Consider the following 21853-nt stretch of genomic DNA (forward strand, 5'->3'; position numbering starts at 1 on the left):
TGGGGAGGGTATGTGCTATGGCGAGCACTGTGAATTGTGTAAGACTGTTGAATCACAGACCTGTACCTCTAAAACAAATAATACATTATATGTTAAAAAAAAAAAAAAAGAAGAAGAAGATAGCAGGAAGGGAAGAATGAAAGGGGGGAATCAGAGGGGGAGATGAACCATGAGAGACTATGGACTCTGAGAAACAAACTGAGGGTTCTAGAGGGGAGGGGGTGGGGGTATGGATTAGCCTAGTGATGGGTATTAAAGAGGGCACATACTGCATGGAGCGCTGGGTGTTATAAGCAAACAATGAATCATGGAACACTACATCAAAAACTAATGTACTGTAATGTATGGTGATTAACATAACATAATTAAAAAAAAGTAAAAAAAAAAAAAAGGTAAATCTCGGGGCAGAGATTCAAACCGGGTCGGCTGGCTTCGGAGACATAGCTTTCAACCCCTACATTATACTCCGTCAGCAAGTGCAGTCTGATCTCCCAAGTGGGTAAATGAAAGTGACCAGTTTATTTCCCTCCTTAAGAGCCCTCAGAGGCTATTCTTTGCTTCCAGAATAAAGCCCAAATCCTTACCCAGTTAGCCATACAATGCCATCCTTGATCTGGCTTCTGCCTGCCTCCCCAGCCTCATCTTCTTGACTTCCTGGCCAGTAAAATTTGTAGATCTCTGATCCACAATATGCTGTTCATTAAACCTATCTTTGTTCCCTGTTCATCCCTCTGGCTAACATGGTCTTTTCCCATCATCTACTTCCTCTATACCCAATAATAATATACTTGATCTTAGCCAAAAGGCCAAGAAGCAATAATAATAGCTCCAGGAAGTCTTCTCAGGCTGTGAGGTGGCCCTTCTAACTTCCACAGAGCTCTCCTTGAATTATTCTATCATTGCACTTATAATAGTGTATTATAATTATAGTGAACTTTGTGATCTCCTTTCTTATAGAGACATATTTGAATGCTAGCAAAGTCTCTGGGTTATAATAGGTACACAATAAATATTTAACAAGCTGAATGTAAAATTTATAGAATAGTATTTGAATATAAAGAGGAATCTTTCCCAAAGAACTACTCTTATTTCTCTATGATGAAATCTAGATGATTCATTTTAGGTTTTCATTGTTGTTGTGCTTGTTTTGTTTTGTTTTGTTTTTCCTTACTGCTCTTGGAATTTTATAGTGACTCTGGGTAAAAGGAATACCTCTGCCTATAGGATTTTTCTGGCATATTTTTGTCTCATCTTGTACTCTCTCTGGTCTTAGTGCTGCAGAAATTCCTTGCTACCCCAGAGCTGTGGTTTCCTATCTGGTAGAGTGGTAGTTGGTCGGTGACCAAGCACTCTGAAATAGGCAGGATAAAAAGAAGAAATTAGAATTAACCTGTTTATGCATTGGACAATTATTTGCTGAGGACCTAATCTGTCCCCAGCATTCTGCTTGTGCTGAGGATAACATGGTGAACTAAACTGCCACCTCTTCTGTCCTCATTGAGTCTATGATCCAGTGAGAAGGACATGAGGAAGAAAAACAGTGAATCACAAATGCTGATGTTGAATCCAAATAGTGGTAAACATTCTGAATGAAGCTTACGAGAGTATGTAACAGGGTGAATGGCCTACCTTGAAGGTGGGTAAGCCCTCCCTGAAAGGATATTAGGTAAAATGAGGTATAGATAGACATCAGTTACCTACTTAACTTCTCCCACAATCCCAAACCCTGCACACACCTATGTGAATCTTCCCATCTCAGTAAATGTCTAGCTCCATGAGTAGCAACCCTTGATATATCCATGACATTTTTCTTTCCCCCCTAACTTTTATCTAATCTAACAAGACGTCTTCTTGGTACTCCTTCCAGTATATCTCAAATCTCTCTCCACCTTCACTACACCATCCTCTCTTAGCCACCATTATCTACCACCAGGCTCCTAACTTGTCCACATGCTACCACTCTTGCCCCCTGTAATCCATGTTCCACACAAGCGAGAGATCCTTTCAACTTTAAAAAAAATGAATAAATTTGATACATATCATTGTGTAAATTTAAGGTGTTAAAACTTTTAAATCAGATTAATGGATTTCATTTGATATTAAGACTTCATCCTTTGTGACACATTGTTTTACATACTATAAGAAAGAAAAGTATGGTATTATTTCTTAGAATTTTTAGACTTATTTATGTCTTAGAGATTATTTTATGTATATATATACATGTCACTCTTTCACATACTTAAAATGAAAATGTAAATGAAACTGGTTAAGGCGTCTCTAAGGCAATGGCAATAACTGCAGTCTGATGTGGTGACGGAAAGCAATAGTGACGGAAAGATACCATTGATTTTAAAATACATTCTTGATTTCAGAGATGTCATCTTAAAATCTGTGGAATTTAACATTTTGCTCACATGCTAAAAATCACTCAGTAGCTTTCCATTTCATTTACAATAAAATCCCAAATCCTCACCATGGCCCACAGGGTCTTGCTTGATATGACTCCTGACTATCTCTATCATCTCATCTTCATCACACTCCCAAGTTCATTCACCTTCTTTCCTCTGGCCACACTGGCCTCTCCGGGCACTGAACTTGTCCAGTTTATGTGCATCTCAAGGAAACTTCCTCTTTGCTCTAGCTAGAATGCTCTTCTTTCAGTATATGGAAAGAGAATTCTTTTCCTCATGCAACTTCAGCTTTAAGGTCCCTCAATGAAAACTCTGATTACCTGGTGTAAATTTGTCATTCTTATTATATCACCTTTATTTTTTTCTTCATGGCACTGACATGAAATTATTGGGTTTATTTATGTAGACAGCTGTGTCTTTTCTATCTTTCCACAATAGAACATATATCCCATGAAAATGGGAACCTTGCCTTTCTTTCTTTCTTTCTTTTTTTTTTTTTTTGGTTTCAGGAGTAGAATTTAATGGTTTATCACTTTCATATAACACCCAGTGCTCATCACAAGTGGCCTCCTTAATACCCATCACCAATATAGCCAATCCACCCCTCACTTCCCTTCTGGCAACCCTCGGGTTTCTCTCTAGGAAAGAATCTCTTAAGGTTTGCTTCCCTCTCTCTCTCTCTCTCTCTCTCTTTTTTTCCCTTCCCCCATATTCATCTGTTTTGTTTCTTTTTTTTTTAAGATTTTATTTATTTATTTGACAGAGAGAGAGAGACAGCGAGAGCAGGAACACAAGCAGGGGGAGTGGGAGACAGAGAAGCAGGCTTCCCACTGAGCAGGGAGCCTGATGCGGGGCTCGATCCCAGGACCCTGGGATCATGACCTGAGCTGAAGGCAGACGCTTAACAACTGAGCCACCCGGGCGCCCCATCTGTTTTGTTTCTTACATTCCACATATCAGTGAAATCATATGGTGTTTGTGTTTCTCTGACTCACTTATTTCACTTAGCATAATAACATTCTAGCTCCAACCATGTTGCTGCAAATGGCCAGATTTCATTCTTTATGATGGCTGAGTAGTATTCCATTGTGTGTGTGTGTGTGTGTGTGTGTGTGTGTGTGTGTGTGTGTATACCACTTCTTCTTTATCCATTCATCAGTTGGTGGACATTTGGGCTTTTTCCATAGTTTGCCTATTGTTGATAATGCTGTTATAAATATTGGGGTGCATGTATCCCTTCAAATCAGTATTTTTGTTTCCTTTGGGTAAATACCTAGTCATGCAATTGCTGGGTCATAGGGAAGTTCTATTTTTACTCGTTGAGGAATCTCCATACTGTTTTCCACAGTGACTGTACCAGTTTGCGTTCCCACCAACAGTGTAAGAGGGTTCTCCTTTCTCCACATCCTCGCCAACATCTGTTGTTTCCTATGTTGTTCATTTTAGCTATTCTGACAGGTGTGAGGTGGTATCTCATTGTGGTTTTGATTTGTATTTCCCTAATGATGAGTGATGTTGAGCATCTTTTCATGTGTCTGTTTGCCAATCTTGTCTTCTTTGGAAAAATGTCTGTTCATGTCTTCTGTTCCTTAACAGGATTGTTTATTTTTGGGGGTGTTGAGTTTGGTAAGTTCTTTATAGATTTTGGATATTAACCCTTTATCAGATATGTCATTTGCAAATATCTTCTCCCATTCAGTAGGTTGCTTTTAGTTTTTTTTTAAAGATTTTATTTCTTCATTTGACAGAGAGAGACACAGCAAGAGAGGGAACACAAGCAAGGGGAGTGGGAGAGGGAGAAGCAGGCTTCCTGCCGAGCAGGGAGCCCAATGTGGGACTCGATCCCAGGACCCTGGGATCATGACCTGAGCCGAAGGCAGACGCTTAACAACTGAGCCACCCAGGCACCCAGGTTGCTTTTAGTTTTGTTGATTGTTTCCTTCATTGTGTAGGAGCTTTTCACTTGATGAGGTCCCAATAGTTCATTTTTGCTTTTGTTTCCCTCGACTCCAGCGACATGTCTAGTAAGAAGTAGGTACGGCTGAGGTCAGAGGTTACTGCTTGTGTTCTCCTTTAGAATTTTGATGGTTTCCTGTCTCATATTTAGGATATCATCCATTTTGAATTTATTTTTGTGTATGGTGTAAGAAAGTGGTTCGGTTTCATTCTTCTGCATTGTTGCTGTCCAGTGTTCCCACCGTTTGTTGAAGACACTGTCTTCTTTCCCCTGGATATTCTTTCCTGCTTTGTCGAAGAAGATTAGTTGACCATATAGTTGTGGGTCCATTTCTGGGCTCTCACTTCTGCTCCATTGATCCGTGTGTCTGTTTTTGTGCCAGTACCATACTGTCTTGATGATTACAGCTTTGTAATAGAGCTGGAAGTCTGGAATTGTGATACTTCCAGCTTTGCTTTGCTTTGCTTTTTCAGGATTCTTTTGGCTATTCAGGGTCTTTTGTGGTTCCATACAAATTTTAGGATTATTTGTTCTAGCTCTGTGAAAAATGTTGATGGTATTTTGATCGGGATTGCATTAAATGTGTAGATTGTTTTGGGTAGTGTAGATATTTTAACAATGTTTGTTCTTCCAATCCATTAGCATGGTAGTCTTTTCCATTTTTTTGTGTCCTCTTTGATTTCTCTCATAAGTGTTCTATAGTTTTCAGAGTACAGATCTTTTACCTCTTTAGTTAGGTTTATTCTTAGGTATCTTATCTTGTTTTTGGTACAATTGCAAATGGAACTGGTTCCTTGATTTCTTTTTCTGCTGCTTCATTATTGATGTACAGAAATGCAACATATCTCTGTACATTGATTTTATATCCTGCAACTTTTCTGAATTCATGTATGAGTTCTAGCAATTTTTTTTGGTGGATTTTTTGGGTTTTCTACATAGAGTATCCTATCGTCTGCAAATAGTGAAAGTTTGACATTTTCCTTTCTGATCTGGGTGCCTTTTATTTCTTATTGTTGTTTGATTGCTTCTGGTACTATGTTAAATAACAGTGGTGAGTGGACACCCTTGTGTTGTTCCTGACTGTAGAGGAAAAGCTCTCCGTTTTTCCCCATTGAGGATGATATTAGCTGTGGGTCTTTCATATATGGTCTTTATGATGTTGAGTTATGTTCCCTCTATCCCTACTTTGTTGAGGGTTTTTATCAAGAATGGATGCTATATTTTGTCAAATCCTTTATCTGCATCTATCAACAGGATCATACGGTTCTTATCTTCTCTTTTATTAATGTGGTATATCATGTTAATTGATTTGTGAATATTGCACCACCCGGGAACCTTGCCTTTCTTATTTACTATTTTATTTATTACCCCCAACAGTGCCAGGCCCATAGAAAGAGAGCTCAACAAAACTCTGTGCAATAACTAATCATTGGATGGATTTTGAGTTCAGAGCAAAGATCAAGACTAGAGATATAAATTTGGAAAATATGAAAATATGGACACTTGGCTAAGGAAATTTTTTTGTTTGTTTTTATTTGTTTGTTTGCTTTTGTGGTTTATTTGTTTGTTTTAATGATAGGGAGGAGAGAATAGAGCAGAAACCAAGGTTAGTCAGAGAGTTTTCTACTTTTTAGTTTTTTATTTTATTTTATATACACAATGGTCATAAATATGGTAAAATGTTAGTGAAAGTGACAGAAGCGAAACAAAAGTTGAATACCAAACAAGAGGAACATTTTATTTCCTAAATTTAATGACCTTTCTTTTAGAACTTCATTTATTTACTCTTTTTCTATAAGCTATATAACTTGCTTTATGTACAAATAGAAAGCTTACTTTAAATGAATTATGACTTCTAAAATAATGTTTAAAATGGTAAGTTCTCCAAAGCTTTCACTAGACCACTTGTAAGTAAAAATTTTGAACACCACATTTTTAAAAAAATGTTTAAAATTACAATAACTAGCCATTAAATTAATTCTACTATTGTAATATGCATTTTTCTTCTTATTTCTGTGAACTATGAGTAGGTTTTGGGTGTGAAAAATCTGATCAATTAAATTTATATGTTGTCTCAGTTTCTTGAGGCTGCTATACCAAAATAACACAGATTGGGTTATAAACAACGAAATTTACTTCTCAAGGTTTTGAAAGCCGGATGTCTGAGACTAGCATGGGCCGGGTGGGGGAGAGCCCTTTTCTGGGTTTCCAGATTTTAAACATGACAGAAGATATGAGGGATCTCTCTAGGGCCTCTTTAATTAAGCACACTAATCCCAGGGACGCCTGGGTGCCTTCAGCTCGGGTCATGATCCCAGGGTGCTGGGATCAAGTCCTGCATTGGGTTCTCTGCTCAGCCGGGAGCCTGCTTCTCCCTCTGCCTGCCACTCCCCTTGCATGTGCGCTCTTTCTCTCTCTCTCTATGACAAATAAATAAATAAAATCTTTAAAAAAAACAAAGTAAGAGCACTAATCCCATCAAGAGGGCACTCTTATCTCCCAATGGTTCAAGTCCCCATATTATATTGGGCATTTGGATTTTAACATATAAACTTTGGGGGGCACAAACATTCAATCTATGTCATAGTATTTTGCAAAGTTATTATCAGACCTAATAGCATCCAAAGGGGATTACTCTCACAAGCTGTAAAATTCTCAAGAGAAACACACCATTATGTTAAAGAGTATTTTTTTTTTAATTTCCTTGGGAAATAAATACATCTACTAGATTACTGTCAGTGAAAACCAATGCTCAGTGGAGTATATTCTGTGTCTTAACTTTTTCTCATTAATCACTTCCTTTTATTTCATTCCTTTCATATTTCTTCTCCCTAAATTACTCCTGAATGTATAAATACATACTGTATTATACATGCTAGAATTTAATAAGTGCTTATATAATCCTAGGTGATTAAATGAGAGATTTTTGTATTTCCTTTTGGCTTTTTCAATATGAAAATATTATTTTAAACACTTATTATTTAAGACAAGATGCTAAAAGAGTCAGTATACAGGAACAACAGGAGTTAAGTATAGGATTAAGCATCATAGCATCTGTGAGCCTCCCTTTTCTGAGGCTTTCTGGTCTGCACACTGGGACAGCCTGACACCTACTGGAATAGAAACAGTTTACAATGTCCCTGAATAGGTTGAAGTCAGAGTGTGGGGAAAAAAAACAAAAAATAAAATAAGGTAAAATAAATTTATGAAAACAGTTATATTTGAGTAACTTTAAGAATTATTACTTGTAAATATATAAATATACATTATATATAATATGTTGTACATTTCTAAATCAATGTGTCTCTTAAAAATATACTATCATTAGCTTTAAAATTTAAAAAATAGGTTGGATCAAAAAGCAAACTCTATACATATCCCCTGGAATGGGGACACATTCAGCTAATTGTCCTAAATTCTACACTGAAAATATCGTATATACACAATAATTTGCAACTCTGAGACATTGTATCATCTATCATCAAAAACTCAATTACATTTACCATACAGTGCCCACGATGGAAGGCAAATTAATGATGTCTGACAAAAGACTTTAATTGCAAAAGTTGGTATATAAAAAAAGAGTTTCTTCTTAAAACCTAAATTAACCAGAAAATTAAAGTATCAGAATATCAGAAATTCCCCATGATCTGAGCTTTGCATGATTGCTTTTCAAAATTTGTTTTAAATATATTTTTACATGATTCTTTTATAAAACTAATACTTCTATCCAAGTTTAAATATTATGTAGAATTTTGAAAAACATGGACTATATAAAGGTACTTACACAAAAATATTAATGAATTACAAACATAAATTTTGTTTAAAAATAAGTTGTTTTCTTAAGATTAGTATCTAGATGAACTTATTGGACTATTAGCCAAACTAAATATAAAATGACTAATGTTTCATTCATGTGTGATTTACATATCAAGAATGTTTTTACTAAATCTAAGTACTTTCAATTTTTATTATTTCTTCTTTCATATTTTGTATATGTATATTTCCTTTGGAGTACTTTCTCATTTATGACTGGTGAACTCATGTAAATTCTAGTCTCTCAAATTAATAATTTGATACAGGTGTTCTTGTTATAGTTCGATTAAAAAATAAAGACGTATAAAATAAAGATTTCATAACATTTGGGAAGTATTTGTGTTCATAATTTTTTAATACTATAGAAACATTTTGGGGTGTCTGGGTGGCACAGATGTTAAACGTCCAACTCTTGGTTTCGGCTCAGCTCAGGATCAAGCCCATGTGGGGCTCTGTGCTCAGCGGGGAGTCTGCTTGAAGATTCTATCGCTCGGCCCCTCTCCCTGCTTATGCTGTCTCTCTTGCTTTCTAAAATAAATAAATAAATCTTAAAAAAAAAAGACTATAGAAACATTTTGAATATATGTATATTCTAAGAGCTAAGCTTTATCATGTGATCTGAACATAAAGGATGATGATAATGTTCTGTAATGGTTTTCTGGAAATTATTATTATTATTTTTAAAGATTTTATTTACTTATTTACTATTATTTATTTGAGAGAGAAAGTGTGAGCGGGGGGGAGGAGCAGTGGGGGAGGCAGAGAAAATACATATATATTAAATGTATACATATATTTACACACATATATATGTGTGTATATATAAGCAATTATGGTTAAGATAAATTTATCAGGTCATTAAAGATGTGAAAAAGGAGTCTTGTCTCTATTTGCATATATGGCAAAAATTGGGAGATATATATCTATTCCCTTCGTAAACAATCTTACTAACTCTCTGAATCATGTAATCATCATCAGCAGCAAGTGTTTTATATATATTATATTAATTCATTTGGTCTCACAACAATGCTGTGAGATAGGTTATTTCATTATACTTATTGTATAGAAGGCGAAGCCACATTTAATGAACAAACTAATGGCTAATAGTTGTAGAGTCAAAATCTCAAAGTAGGCAGTCTGGCTCGAACATTATTCAACAACTCTGTTATCTGACTCTCTAGTCAGGGAAACTTTTCCTTATTATTTTGTTTCGCTTATGTAGGTATCCCAGTCTCTGCTCCTCCCCTTCTGCTTCATTCAGGGAAAAAACAGAAACAAAAACTCCAGACACAGAAATGCAATCTCTTCTTCATTTGCCCGCATGTGTGGAGTAAAAGAAGAGAATGAAAATCTTGTTCAGGAGGCAGCCCTTCATCATCAGAAATAACCTTCTAGGTCTGACTTACAGAGCTGGGGAAAAAAATGTGTTTATGATGGCTATGAAGCTGAGAGAAACCCCTCCTTTCCCTTCTCTTCCCTTTCCTTCTTTTCCCTTTTTCATCCATTTATAATGTAGCATGTGGCAGAATTCCTTTCCTTTTAAGGCTGAATAATAAATTCCATTGTAAATAGATAGATGATAGATACCTATATATCACATTTTATCTATTCATCTGTCCATAGGCACTTTGATTGTTTCCACCTTTTGGCTATTGTTATCCATGTCTTCAATGAGGATAGTGTGCTAGGGAGAACATTTACCCTGACTGGTGGTGTTACCTGAAAACTGTTCTTTTTTTTTTTTTTTTCAAACTTAGAGCATGTATGCATATATTTATCCTCAGGAACTTAGTAATTGATTTATTGAACCAAATAAGGCTTTATTTGATTGATTTCCTCTCTAATTATTGACATAACAAAATTAGCCTTGTTAGGATATATTCTTGCCTTTAACGTTTATTCTCCTTTTAAAATGGATTACTTTTTATAAATTTACAGGAGAGAGAGGGGCAGAAAGAGAGAGAAGAAAATGACCACATATGTTACTGAGTTTAGGAATGAGCAGGTTGGATTTACAAAAGTAGTAAACACTTGTCATTAAAAGCACATGATATTTCTGATGTATTTAGAATATGTTTATCTCTTCATCGTTGAATTTGGTGGGGATTTAATTGCTATATATTTGAGGGGTTTAGTGTACAATGATGTACTATACCATAATTTCATAATTTCGCTATTAGTGACGGTCAAACTTAGCTCAGGTAGGTTTTTGTTGGAATGTATTTCCATGCAATCATCATTTTGTAATTAAAACAAAAGTGTTCCCCATAAGATAAATGAGTGGCAACATGAATGAACTATTCTTTTGTGAAGGATTAATTAATATTCTTATCTATAAATTAAATCCTGTGGGAAACTTAGTCCTTTCCTTGAGGCATTTATGAATTCATTAATACATGTATATATTTTTATCATTTGTAGTTTGTAGTCACCCTTAGGTACAAGGTAAAGAATGATTCTCAAGTCAGGGAGGCATAGGTGGTTGTTAGGTGAGATGTGGGAGGCTGATTAGAGAGTTGCAAAATAATCCTCTTTCTCCGAGAAAGTTTTAATTTTTCAGAGGTAGCCATGACTGTGTTTCATTTTCCTCTTGTTCCTCTTTGAATCCCTAAATTCATCTCAAAAAGGAGACGACAGGAAACAAAATTATAAAGTTCCTTCACTTCATAAAGTATCCCCAGACACAAAATGTTCTCCGACTTCCTAGAAAAAAAATTACATGCCATTGGCTAATTTACGTGGGGGTTTTGCTGGTGTACCTCGATGTCTAGTGAATATCCACAGTACCTATTATTTTCATGCTATTGGGTCAGTTCAAGCCACAGATTATCAGTATAAAAGTTTAAACATTCAGCCTTTTATAAATAGGATGGCAAGCAATTTATTAATATGAGTTTTAAGGACTAGTATAGACAATGTTAATTGGTCAATTGTTGTCTTTTATTTCTTAAAGAAAATATTTGTTGCAGTCATTATTTAAATGAATCCTTTGTTGCCCAGTCTACTCTTGGTTCAGGATAAGAATGGATATGATTGGGTCATGGTTTGGTCAGGTTATGCTTCAAATGACAAACCACTAATTAATGGAACTTTTTTTTTTTAATTTAGTCTTTTTACTAGATCCCTGGAAGACTGGGTTTCTAAAACATTTCAGTCAAAAGTACAGTATACAGTAGATTGCTTATTTACAATGCTTCTCTTAGTTCATTATCCACAAGACTTCAAGTTGTGTAAGTCAAACTAGAATCCCTTTTCTACCTTCTATTTTGCATGGTCTGCAAGCTAGGCTGGTGCTTGTAAATAACCAAAGCTGCCCTGTTTTCCCTAGAACAAACCTTTTACCTGTTAACTTGGAAAATCCAAGGAATCAATACAAGCTTTTTTCAGTACATGCTGCTGCCCAAAAGAAACAGTATTATTACCCTGAAAGAGAATCGCAAATGCAGTCTCTGTTTGGAGGGTTACGACCCCATGGAAAGCTAAACACTTCAAAGTACCTGCTCTCCTTCCACCATAATCAGTCTGGAAATGTACAAAAGATTTTTAGATTTCAGCAAAATGCTTGTCTGGGATCATTACATTTGCCTTTATACTGCCTGTCACCATTTTACCATGCTTAATTTTCTATTTTTAAACTTATATTTTCCAATAATTTGCTTTTAAAATTTCTATTTACATTTTTAACATCCCTTAATGAGCTTATTTCATCAGTAGCATAAACCTAATTATGAGTCACACCAGGGGCTCTTTGGCTGTGGATAGTTCTTCCAATTTACACTGGATCAAAGATTGTTGGGCCATGAGCAATCTGCTGGTCTGCTTTTTGCCTACTCAACTCTTTCAGTCATGAGATTGTTTTAGTATTTAGGAATTTAAAAGATCTCTGCAGGTGACACTGTGATTTAGTCTCACAGTTTCTATATCTATCATCTATCGATTGATCGATCCATCTATCCATCTGTCTATTGTCTGTTTTCCCATAGCCCAGAGTATGTAGGGATGGTGGTACTTTTCTCTGTCCTGCCTCGTACACCTCCCTCAACACTCATGCAGCCAACTCAGGTGACAGACGATTTAACTGCTTCAGTTTGAAGCTGGTCATTCTCTATAATTAGGATAATCAGTGGATTTGTATAAGCAATCTAATTCATATTTTAAAATATCCCTTTTTTGTGGTCCTCTCAATTTGAAATCTTTCGTATTTCTGTCTCTTGCTTTTACCAGTTGTTTCACAGTATTTTTACAAGTCTCACCATGCTTTTACAAAATGTGCCAAAAGGTCTTTTTATTTCTCTATGGAACTAACCGTTCAAAGTTCTCATTCAAAAAATCCTTGCACAATAAACTATATGGTGCTCAATGTATCTGCTGTAGGTGGATGAATGACAGAGTCAGCTTAATTGTAGAGAAACATTTGGTCCCAAGAAGCCTAAATATTCCAAAGCAGATGTTTACTAACTTCAGTGGCTCAACTCTGGGAAAAAACTGTGTTCCTCCTTTGGTCTTTAACATTTAGACTGACTTTTTTAAAGATTTTATTTATTTGACACAGAGAGAGAGAGCACAATCCAGGGGGAGAGGCAGAGGGAGAAGCAGACTCCCCAGTGGGCAGGGAGCCCGATGTGGGGCTTGATCCCCGGATCCTGGGATCATGACCTGAGCCGAAGGCAGACACTTAACCAACTGAGCCACCCAGGTGCCCCTAGATTTATTTTTGTATTATTTTAATTATTATTTGTATTTTTAGGCAAAATGGATTTCAAACATTCTACTGATTTAGAGGGATATATCTCATACTGATTTGAACTTGTAGTGATTAGACTATATAGTCATATAACATTTCTTTTAATACCATATTTTGTAAATCATCCCTGCCCACTCCCCCCCAAAAAACTCATCATAAATGAGAAGAATATAAATTAAATGTAATGAGATGCATATTTCTAATAAGACAAAAAAGTAAGGAGAAAAAAAAATCATGATATAATCTAATCATTCAATTAATCTACAGTTAAGAATTTTCCATAGTTTGGTGTAAGGTCTTTATGATAAAGTATTTGGTATTGCAACCAGGAGTGAAGCTGAGCCTTCTTTTCCTAAAACAGTGTTTATATATATATACTCTGCTGCTGACCTTTAAAAATTAGAGAAGTAATTTATGTAACATATTACAAGTACAATAAAAACACTTTCCAGACTTCTACCTATAGCAACTAGGTCTCACCCATCTGTGTTAGATAACTTACTTTCTCATGTAATTTGTTTAATAACTTATTTTTATGCAATTGCAAATAATGTTTTGTGTCTGCACTTATTTAATAGTTAATATTTAATCCTCTCTCCATCCCCTACAACTCCATTTGTAGCATTAATGTATATTTACAATTTAAAATTCCTTGAGGTAAGGAATATCGTTATCATTTTGGGTGGCTTCTAATGTTTGAATGTCATCTAAAAATACACACTTTAATAAAGGCTATTTTTGTCTCATCATGACATTTTTGTGGCAAATGACTCTGATGCCGTGAAAGTTTCCCAGCTATTTCTATACTATTTTATATGTTGAAGAGAATAAGCATTCTCTTGGATGGATATAAAGAAAGGTTTTTAGAAACTGGTTTGAGAAAAGTTATGGATACAATATGGTCTCTGATAAGACATGAGTATCAGAACAACAATTCAGCTAAGTCTATGAGACAGGATTTATTTTTTTTATTCTTAATCTTAATATTTTAAATCATGCTGTATTTGATCCATACAAAATAGATGCATTATTAAATATAATTTTACCATATATACAGGTATCCCTAAACAATATATTGTTCACTTTTATTTTTTAGCTTTATGTAAGAAAAATGCATCATACTGTATTTCTCCTGTAACTTACTTGTATCACACAGGTTTGTAATATAAGTTAAGTTTGGGCTATTGGATAATATTATAGTTCACTCTTTTAAGGGTAATGTCCATTGTGTAAATGTTTCAGCATGTATTTCTCTTTTCTATGTTAAATGGACATTTGAGTTACTTTCGGTTTTTGATAATTATAACGAATGTCTGCTGTTATAAATATTCAGATACACAATTACTGGTATACCTGTGCAATTGTTTCTCTAAAATATATATCAAGAAGTATAACCACTGGGTCAGGGAGGATTTGCATGTTCATTTTCACGTAATATTAACAAACTGTTTTTCCAAGTGGTTGTACCAATAGATACTTCTATCAGCAGTATTTAAGAGATTCCTCTTATTCTCTATATCCTCTGAATATGTGAGATTGTTGAATTCTCCATGTTTGCTTAATCTGGAGTATCAAATATTATTCCATTGTGATCTTAATTTGCATTTTCTTGATACCATCAAAAGTGACCTTCTTTTCGTACGCTTAATGGCCATAGGTATTTCCTTGTATAAAATGTTTGTTCAGGTAGTTTGTCCATTTTTCTATTGTTCTATTTTTTTCCCTGTCCTTGTCTTACTTATTGGTGGGAATTTGTTATATATTATGAATGCTAATCTTCTGATTCATAGCCTCTCTCTCTCTCTTTTCTTTCTTTCTTTCTTTTCTTTTTTTTTTAGACATAGAGAGATTGAGCATGGGGTAGAGGCGCAGGAGAGGGAGAGAATCTTAATCTTAATCTTAGTGCAGTGCCGGCTGCAAAGCTCAGTCTCACGACCCTGAGATCATGACCTGAGCTGAAACCAAGAATCGGACACTCAACCGACCGAGCCACCCAGGCACCCCATAGCCTCTCTTCTCAATCACTTCTGGTGTTTTTATGTGAACAAAATTTCTAAACTTTATATGGTTAAGCATTTTAATTAGTACATAGAAAAACAACAATTGATTTTTCTGTATATTTGCCTCAGATCTTGCTAAATTCACTAATTACCTCCAATAGCTTTTTTTGTAGATTCATCATGATCTTCTACATAAAACCCAAGTTTTCTGCAAGTAAACAAACTTCTACTTAATATTCAATCCGGTGACTTCACTTCCCTTTCTTGCCTTACTACATTGGCAAGATAATCCCAGGTCATGAGAATATATGCCTTTGCTTTCTTCTAATAGTTTTACGGTTTTAGCTCTTACTTTTAAGTCTTTGATTCATTTTTGAGTTGATTTTTATATCTGGTATGAGATAGGGGCCCAACTTCACCTGTTTGCTATGGCTATCCATTTATCTTACCATCGTTTGTTGAAAAGAATATTCTTTTCCCATTGAATTACTTGGCACCCTTGTCAAAAATTAGTTGGCCATAAACGTACAGGTTTATTTCTAAACTCTAAATTCTATTCCATTGATCTATAGCCCTATTCTTATGCTGGTCAAATACAGTCTCACTTACTGTAGTTTGTAGTAAGCTTTGATATTGGATAATGTGAGTACTGAGCCCTCCATTTATTTTTCAATATTGTTTTGGCTCTTCTGAATTTCTTGCATTTCCACATGAATTTTAAAAACAGCTTTAAATTTCTGCAAAAAAAGGCAGGTGGGATTTTGACTGGGACTGTGTTGACACTGTTGGTCAATTTAGGGAGTATTGCCATTCTAACAATATTAAGTCTTCCAGTCGATGAACGCTTTCCATTTATTTAGGTTGTCTTTCTTTCAGTGATACTTTGTAATTTTTGTACTTCCTTCGCTAAATCTATTCCTGAGCATGTGCTTATTTTTGATGCTATTGTAAGTGGAATTGTTTTGTTAATTTCATCTTTGAGTAGTTCATTGCTAGTGTGCAGAAATACCATTGCTTTTTGTATTGTAACCTTGCTATACTTGCTTGTAAGTTCTACTAGGACTTTTGCGGATTTTTAATAATTTTCTACATAGGAGTAATATGTCTCTATGAATATATATGTATGTGTGTATATATGTATATATACACACATACATATATATTTGCCTGACTAGAACTTATGGTAAAATGTTTAATAGAAGTTACAAGAACAGACATTCTTGCTTTATTCCTGATCTCAGGGGAAAGCTTTCATTCTTTCACCATTTAGTGTGATGTTAGTTGTAGGTTTTTCATAGATGCTCTTTTATTAAGTTGAGGTAGTTCCCTTCTCTTCCAAATCAATGTCTGTCTGCCTTTTTTCTCTCTTCATATTTTTTATCTGGAATTTATCTATAACGTGCTTAAGTGAAGTTTTACTTTGTGTTTATCTTCCTGGATTCATGGAGCATCTTAGATCTGAAGACTGATACTCTTCTACCAAATTTAGAAAAATTTCAGCCCCTATTTCAACTATTTACTCTTCCTTGATCTTTTTCTCCTGCTCTTCTAGAACTCTAATATATTTTAGACCACTTGAGTTTCTGTTCATTTATATTTTAATATTTTTTCCTCTGTACTTCAGTTTGGATAGTTTCTTTTGCCCTACCTCCAAGTTCATTGATCTTAATGTCCAGGGTCCACACTTCTGTTAGGCCCAAACCTTGCAATTTTTATTCATATCTTGTATGTTTTTGTTCTACTTAATGGTTCTTTTTTTTTTTTTTTGAGATTTGCCATGAGTTTATTTGCTATGCGCATTTGTTTCTTTGATAATCTTGAACAGGTTTGCAATAACTATTTTAGTCATTGGTTGCCAATTCAACATCTATGTCGTCTCTGTTTTGTTTTGTCTCTGTTAATTGGATTTTCACTCATGTATTGTTCCTATATTCCACCTTCTTCACATATCTAGTTCTTATTGTTGTTTGTTTTTTATGCTGGGCTGCTATGTTATGAACAGATTTTGTTGTCTTCCTTAGAGAGCACTGATTTCTGTTCTGGCATGGAGTTAGTTATATCAAGGATGGGATTTTTGTTAAGGCTTTGTTGGAGTGTGTGTAGATTAGCCTTACCTTACTGGATGCAGTCATTGTTAGGCTCAGGCAAACACTCAGATGTTTAATGAGAACTCTCCTCTTTGGCTCGTCAGAATTCTCCACGATGGGGTAAAATCTGGAATCTCTGTTCAGCTCACACAGCTTCATGGTATTTGTTCTCTGATGGCCTTGCAAAGAATATTTGCAAGCACTGCATGGTATTCAACCCAAGATTTAGAAGAACCCCTATGTTGACTTTTAAGATGACATCTCTGCCACTCCCCCTCATTTTATGAACTTTATCTATATATTCTAACCACCTCAGCAGACCCAAACTCACATCTTTATTTCCTTCACCCAGTGCTCTCTCTCTTTGGGGCCCATGTCTTTGTGATGTAGTCTGAAAATTGTTTGCAGGCAGAAAACTAGATTCAATATGGAATTCACATCATGTTGTTCCCTTCTCTCAAAAAATCATTTCACTGCATTGTCTGTTGTTTAACATCTGAAAATTATTGCTTTATATATCTTGTCTAGCTTTATAGATTTTTACCAAGGAAAGAAAGTAAATCTGATGCTCTGTAATGGCCAGAGCCAGAAATTTCTGAAATTTGTGTTTTTAGTTTATTACATAAAAAACAGGATAAGCTTATTCAACTTGTATCAAATTAAGGTTTGACTTAAAAAGGCTCTAAATCTGTAGATTAATTTGAGGAGAATTGATATATTTACATTGGCTGTTCCCATCCATTAACAGGATTTATTGGATTTTCTTTGGGGCTTTTCAATAAAGCTTAACAATTATATGTTATATCTTACATTTCTTTTGTTGGATTTAAGAAGAATAATGTTATTTTTGCTATTGTAAGTAGTACATTTTTTAAATTTATTATTGGTACATTGAACTGTAACTGATCTTAACTTTGTGGCCATACATTTTTATTCAATTATAAAAAATTTATATTGATCTTAACTACATTGCTGAACTCATAATCATTTGCATCTGGACTATTTCATATTTTTTATTCACAATCATATCATCTGCTGCTAATAATAGCTATTTTTTCCTCTTTTTTTATTTTTACAGCATTTACTTATTTGCTTTGTCTTATTGCACATTGTTCAATATATGTAATGGACCTACGTCTGAGTCTCCAATCCAAGTACTAATGCTGACATTTGCCATAAGGGCAGTCTTGGATTTTTACTTAACAAGTTCTGGTTTTAACTCTTCTTTATTCTTTTTTTTAAAAAGATTTTGTTTATTTGAGAGAGAGAGAATGAGAGATAGAGAGCACGAGAGGAAAGAGGGTCAGAGGGAGCAGCAGACTCCCTGCTGAGCAAGGAGCCCGATGTGGGACGCGATCCCAGGACTCCAGGATCATGACCTGAGCCGAAGGCAGTCGCTTAACCAACTGAGCCACCCAGGCGCCCCTCTCTTCTTTATTCTTAATTTACTTTGATCTTGTAGCATTTCTTTACTTTTTATGTGTACAGCAATGCCGTAACAAGTATGTTTTCTCTCATCACCAGATATTTTAAGGCTAGATACCATTTTTTCAAAGTATCTAATCCACAATACCGACAGCAATAGACACAGACCTATGAAAATAATTTTAATGGAAAGAATTCTTTTTGATAATGACTTTTTTAACAAAAATTATCTCTTCCTTAGGAATTGGTGTGCTTATGTACATACCAGATTATCTCCCACAGTGATACTAGACAACCAAGTCACTTATATTCCAAGTGGGAGAGGGCCCTGTGGCTGGGCCGGTGGATCCTGTCCTCAGAGGTAGGTGACATTTTTTGAAAATAACCACTGCTTATACTGTATTTATGTATGTCTTGGAATATATAGAGAAAGTTAATCATCCCAGGTGCATATGTATGATAGGGGTAGAGTAAGGTCATCACAGTAAATTAGATGCGTGATATGGGGTAAGTTAAAATGCAGATACCAATAATACATGCCTCATATGGGAGTTTTTAGAATATGTGAGATAATGCAGTAATATGCTTGGCCTAGGGACAGGTACTTTGTGAGTCTTTAATAAATGTTAACTTTTATGCTTATTTCCATTTTTACTATTACTCTTACCTTTATTCTATGACCTGATCAATAATCCTGTCCTTCAATGCTTATGAAATTCATACACAGTTTTAAAATTTTATTGATAATTTCTGCTTCATACTAGGTCAGAGAGAAGTCCATAACTTGGCAAGCCACCCTAACTGCAATTGTGCATGCTCGAACAGCTAAATGGGGCCTTTCTTTATATGCCTATTTTAATGATTCATGTTATTTAATTTTCATTTATTCATGTTATTTAATTTTCATTTAAAAAAACCTATTTAGGACATTTAAAAATTGCTCAAATGAGGAGCTGAGTAATTGATAAATTCTCTGAATTCATACAGTCACAGGAGCTTATCTGAGGGTGTTTCAGAAATAAAAACTAAAATTATTATTCAGGCCATGATGGCTCATGTTATGCAAATTGTCATACAAATAACTTGGGCAATGAATCTGACACATTGGCAGTCTGGAACAGTGCACAGGAAGGATATGTAAAATCAAGGTGTTTCTTACTCCCTGGAGGAAGAGCTGAGGTTCATGGTCCAGAGAGCTAAGCACATCTTAGGGATTTGGGAGAGCTGAGCTCAGTTCTGCTTTCAGCATTTACTCCCTTTGTGGCGATTTCCTTGTCGACATGAGATACAAAGAATGCCTTGTTAGCTCTTCAGTAATGAAAATATTACCACAGTAACCCCATTATACTGTCCTCCTGAGTTCAAGGTGAGTTTTTCTTTCTCTCTCCCTCTCTCTCTTTAAACAAACCAGAAATATGTATTTTTATTCTCATCTCTTACCTTACTCTAGCTTTGAATGGGTCTCTCCATTCATGCATTATTTCAGTATATATGCAGTTTTTGTCACTTTCTCTTTTATTATGTTGGAGTCACATATAGCAGGGATCTAGTTTGCTAAAGCAGGGACATTGACTCTAGTAATAATGTAACTAACTGCTTGAGTTCATCCTCATAAACTCTACAGAGTCCTTTTCCAAACAGCCTTACTTTCTATTTAGCTTTAGCTACTGGGCTGGAGCTATTTGACAGAGTGACTTACTGAATATAATTTACTGAAATAAACACAGGTAAATGACTAACCTACTTTTAGAGATGGAAACAACTTATAGCTCATTTTAAAATTGAGGAATAACCTCACACATATTGAATTACCCTTCAAGTCACAGAAGAAACTAAAACCCAAGTCTCCTAAAGCCCAGTCGGTTCCAATACATTCCCTCCACATGATCAGGGTTTATCCAGGAAATTGACTACTGTTGTCCCCACATAGTTGTAGGGGACAAACTCTAGATAATAAAAGGGAGGCTAACCCACGCAGCATGGATTAAAATCCCACCTTGATCACTTTTAGGTTTGAGACTTTGAGCACGTTATTTCATCTCTCCATTCCTCAGGTTCCTCATCAGCATATCAGGATAATAATATTTTCCACATAGAATAAGAAAATTAAACAAGGTAATATATACCCATTTCATAGGCCCACTTGATAAATATTAGCTAAATATTGAAGTCATAAGGGTAAGAATAACATGGCCAAATTGTATTTATGATTTACATTTACATATATAGGGCCTACAATTCAGTACCATTCACCACTTATATTGATTGCTATGCTAAAATGTTATAGTTTCTTCATTTCCCTTCCACGGTTTCTTCTCAGAAATATTTTCTCATGGGTCCCTTCCGGAAATAAGAAGGGAGGAAATAAGAGGGAAATACTCTCTTTCTCTCTCTCTCTCTTCCCCGTCTCTCTATCAGAGATAAATACCATATGAGAGGAATAATATTAAAAATTAAAAGTTTTAAACTTGAGAAAGGAAAAAGTGCAGGTTAAAAATCATAGTGGCTGTCATAATTTCAGTTAGATCACTGATACACTGTTTAAGTTGTTTGACGTTGATTTGGGGGAAAACAGATCCTTTTAACTATAAGGATATAAGGAAGAATAAGAATTGAAATGAAAGAAATTGTCCTCATAAGCTATTTAAAAAATAGAATTAAAGTAAGTTTTAACATTTGTTTAGTAAAAAGTATTATCAAGGGAAAAGCTACACTATGTTTAGAAAATGTAATGATAGGTATAAACTTAAAATACCAAATAGTATAACTCTTAAAGCTCTTTGTAATTTATTTAAAGAAATGTAAGTTTAACAATAATATTGATGAGGGGTTAAGCATCCGACTCTTGATTTCAGCTCAGGTCATGATCTCGGGGTTGTGAGATCGAGCCCCACGTCAGCTCTGTGCTGAGCATGGAGCCTGCTCAAGATTTTCTCTCTCCCTCTCCCCCTTCCCCACCCCGCCCCGCTCTCTCATGTGCTGCTTCTCAAATAAATACGTAATAATAATAATAATAATATTAATGATGAAGATTATAATAATAATAACAGATAACATTTACTGAATGCTTCTTATATTTTAGGTGTCATCTCCAAAACTTTGATTATCCCAACTGATAATTTAATGTGAGACAAATAATTGCTCTCCTCTCCAGATCTCGGAAGATATCAAATCCTGTCTACAGGATGCAACATAAAATCGTTACCTCATTGGAATGGAAGTGCTGTCCTGGATTCAGTGGAGCAAAATGTCAACTAAAAGGTATATTCTAATAGTAATTTTATAATAGTTAGAAGCATAAAACTTCTGAAGAATAAGCAATTGATTCCAGTGAAGAAAAGAGTTGTATTCTCCCTTTTGAACCAAAGTTATTGAACATGTAGCCAAATCACTAACACTGTTACCTCTCTAGA

The 21853-nt window shown here is 35.0% G+C and overlaps 1 protein-coding gene across 2 annotated transcripts in view; it reads left to right on the forward strand.

Moving 5' to 3' along the window:
• Window positions 1-21853, forward strand: part of MMRN1 (multimerin 1) — a 67395-nt gene that overhangs the window by 9444 nt on the left and 36098 nt on the right. For both annotated transcript variants that reach the window (XM_025873452.2, XM_025873451.2), the window contains exons 3-4: window positions 18682-18801; window positions 21595-21701. In XM_025873452.2, coding sequence (XP_025729237.1) covers window positions 18682-18801; window positions 21595-21701 — 227 coding nt within the window. The remainder of the gene's footprint in view (window positions 1-18681; window positions 18802-21594; window positions 21702-21853) is intronic.

Source organism: Callorhinus ursinus, unplaced genomic scaffold, assembly GCF_003265705.2.
Source record: "Callorhinus ursinus isolate GAN/ISIS: 27379988/994484 unplaced genomic scaffold, GSC_fseal_2.0 scaffold4, whole genome shotgun sequence".
In the NCBI taxonomy this organism is placed as follows: domain Eukaryota; kingdom Metazoa; phylum Chordata; class Mammalia; order Carnivora; family Otariidae; genus Callorhinus; species Callorhinus ursinus.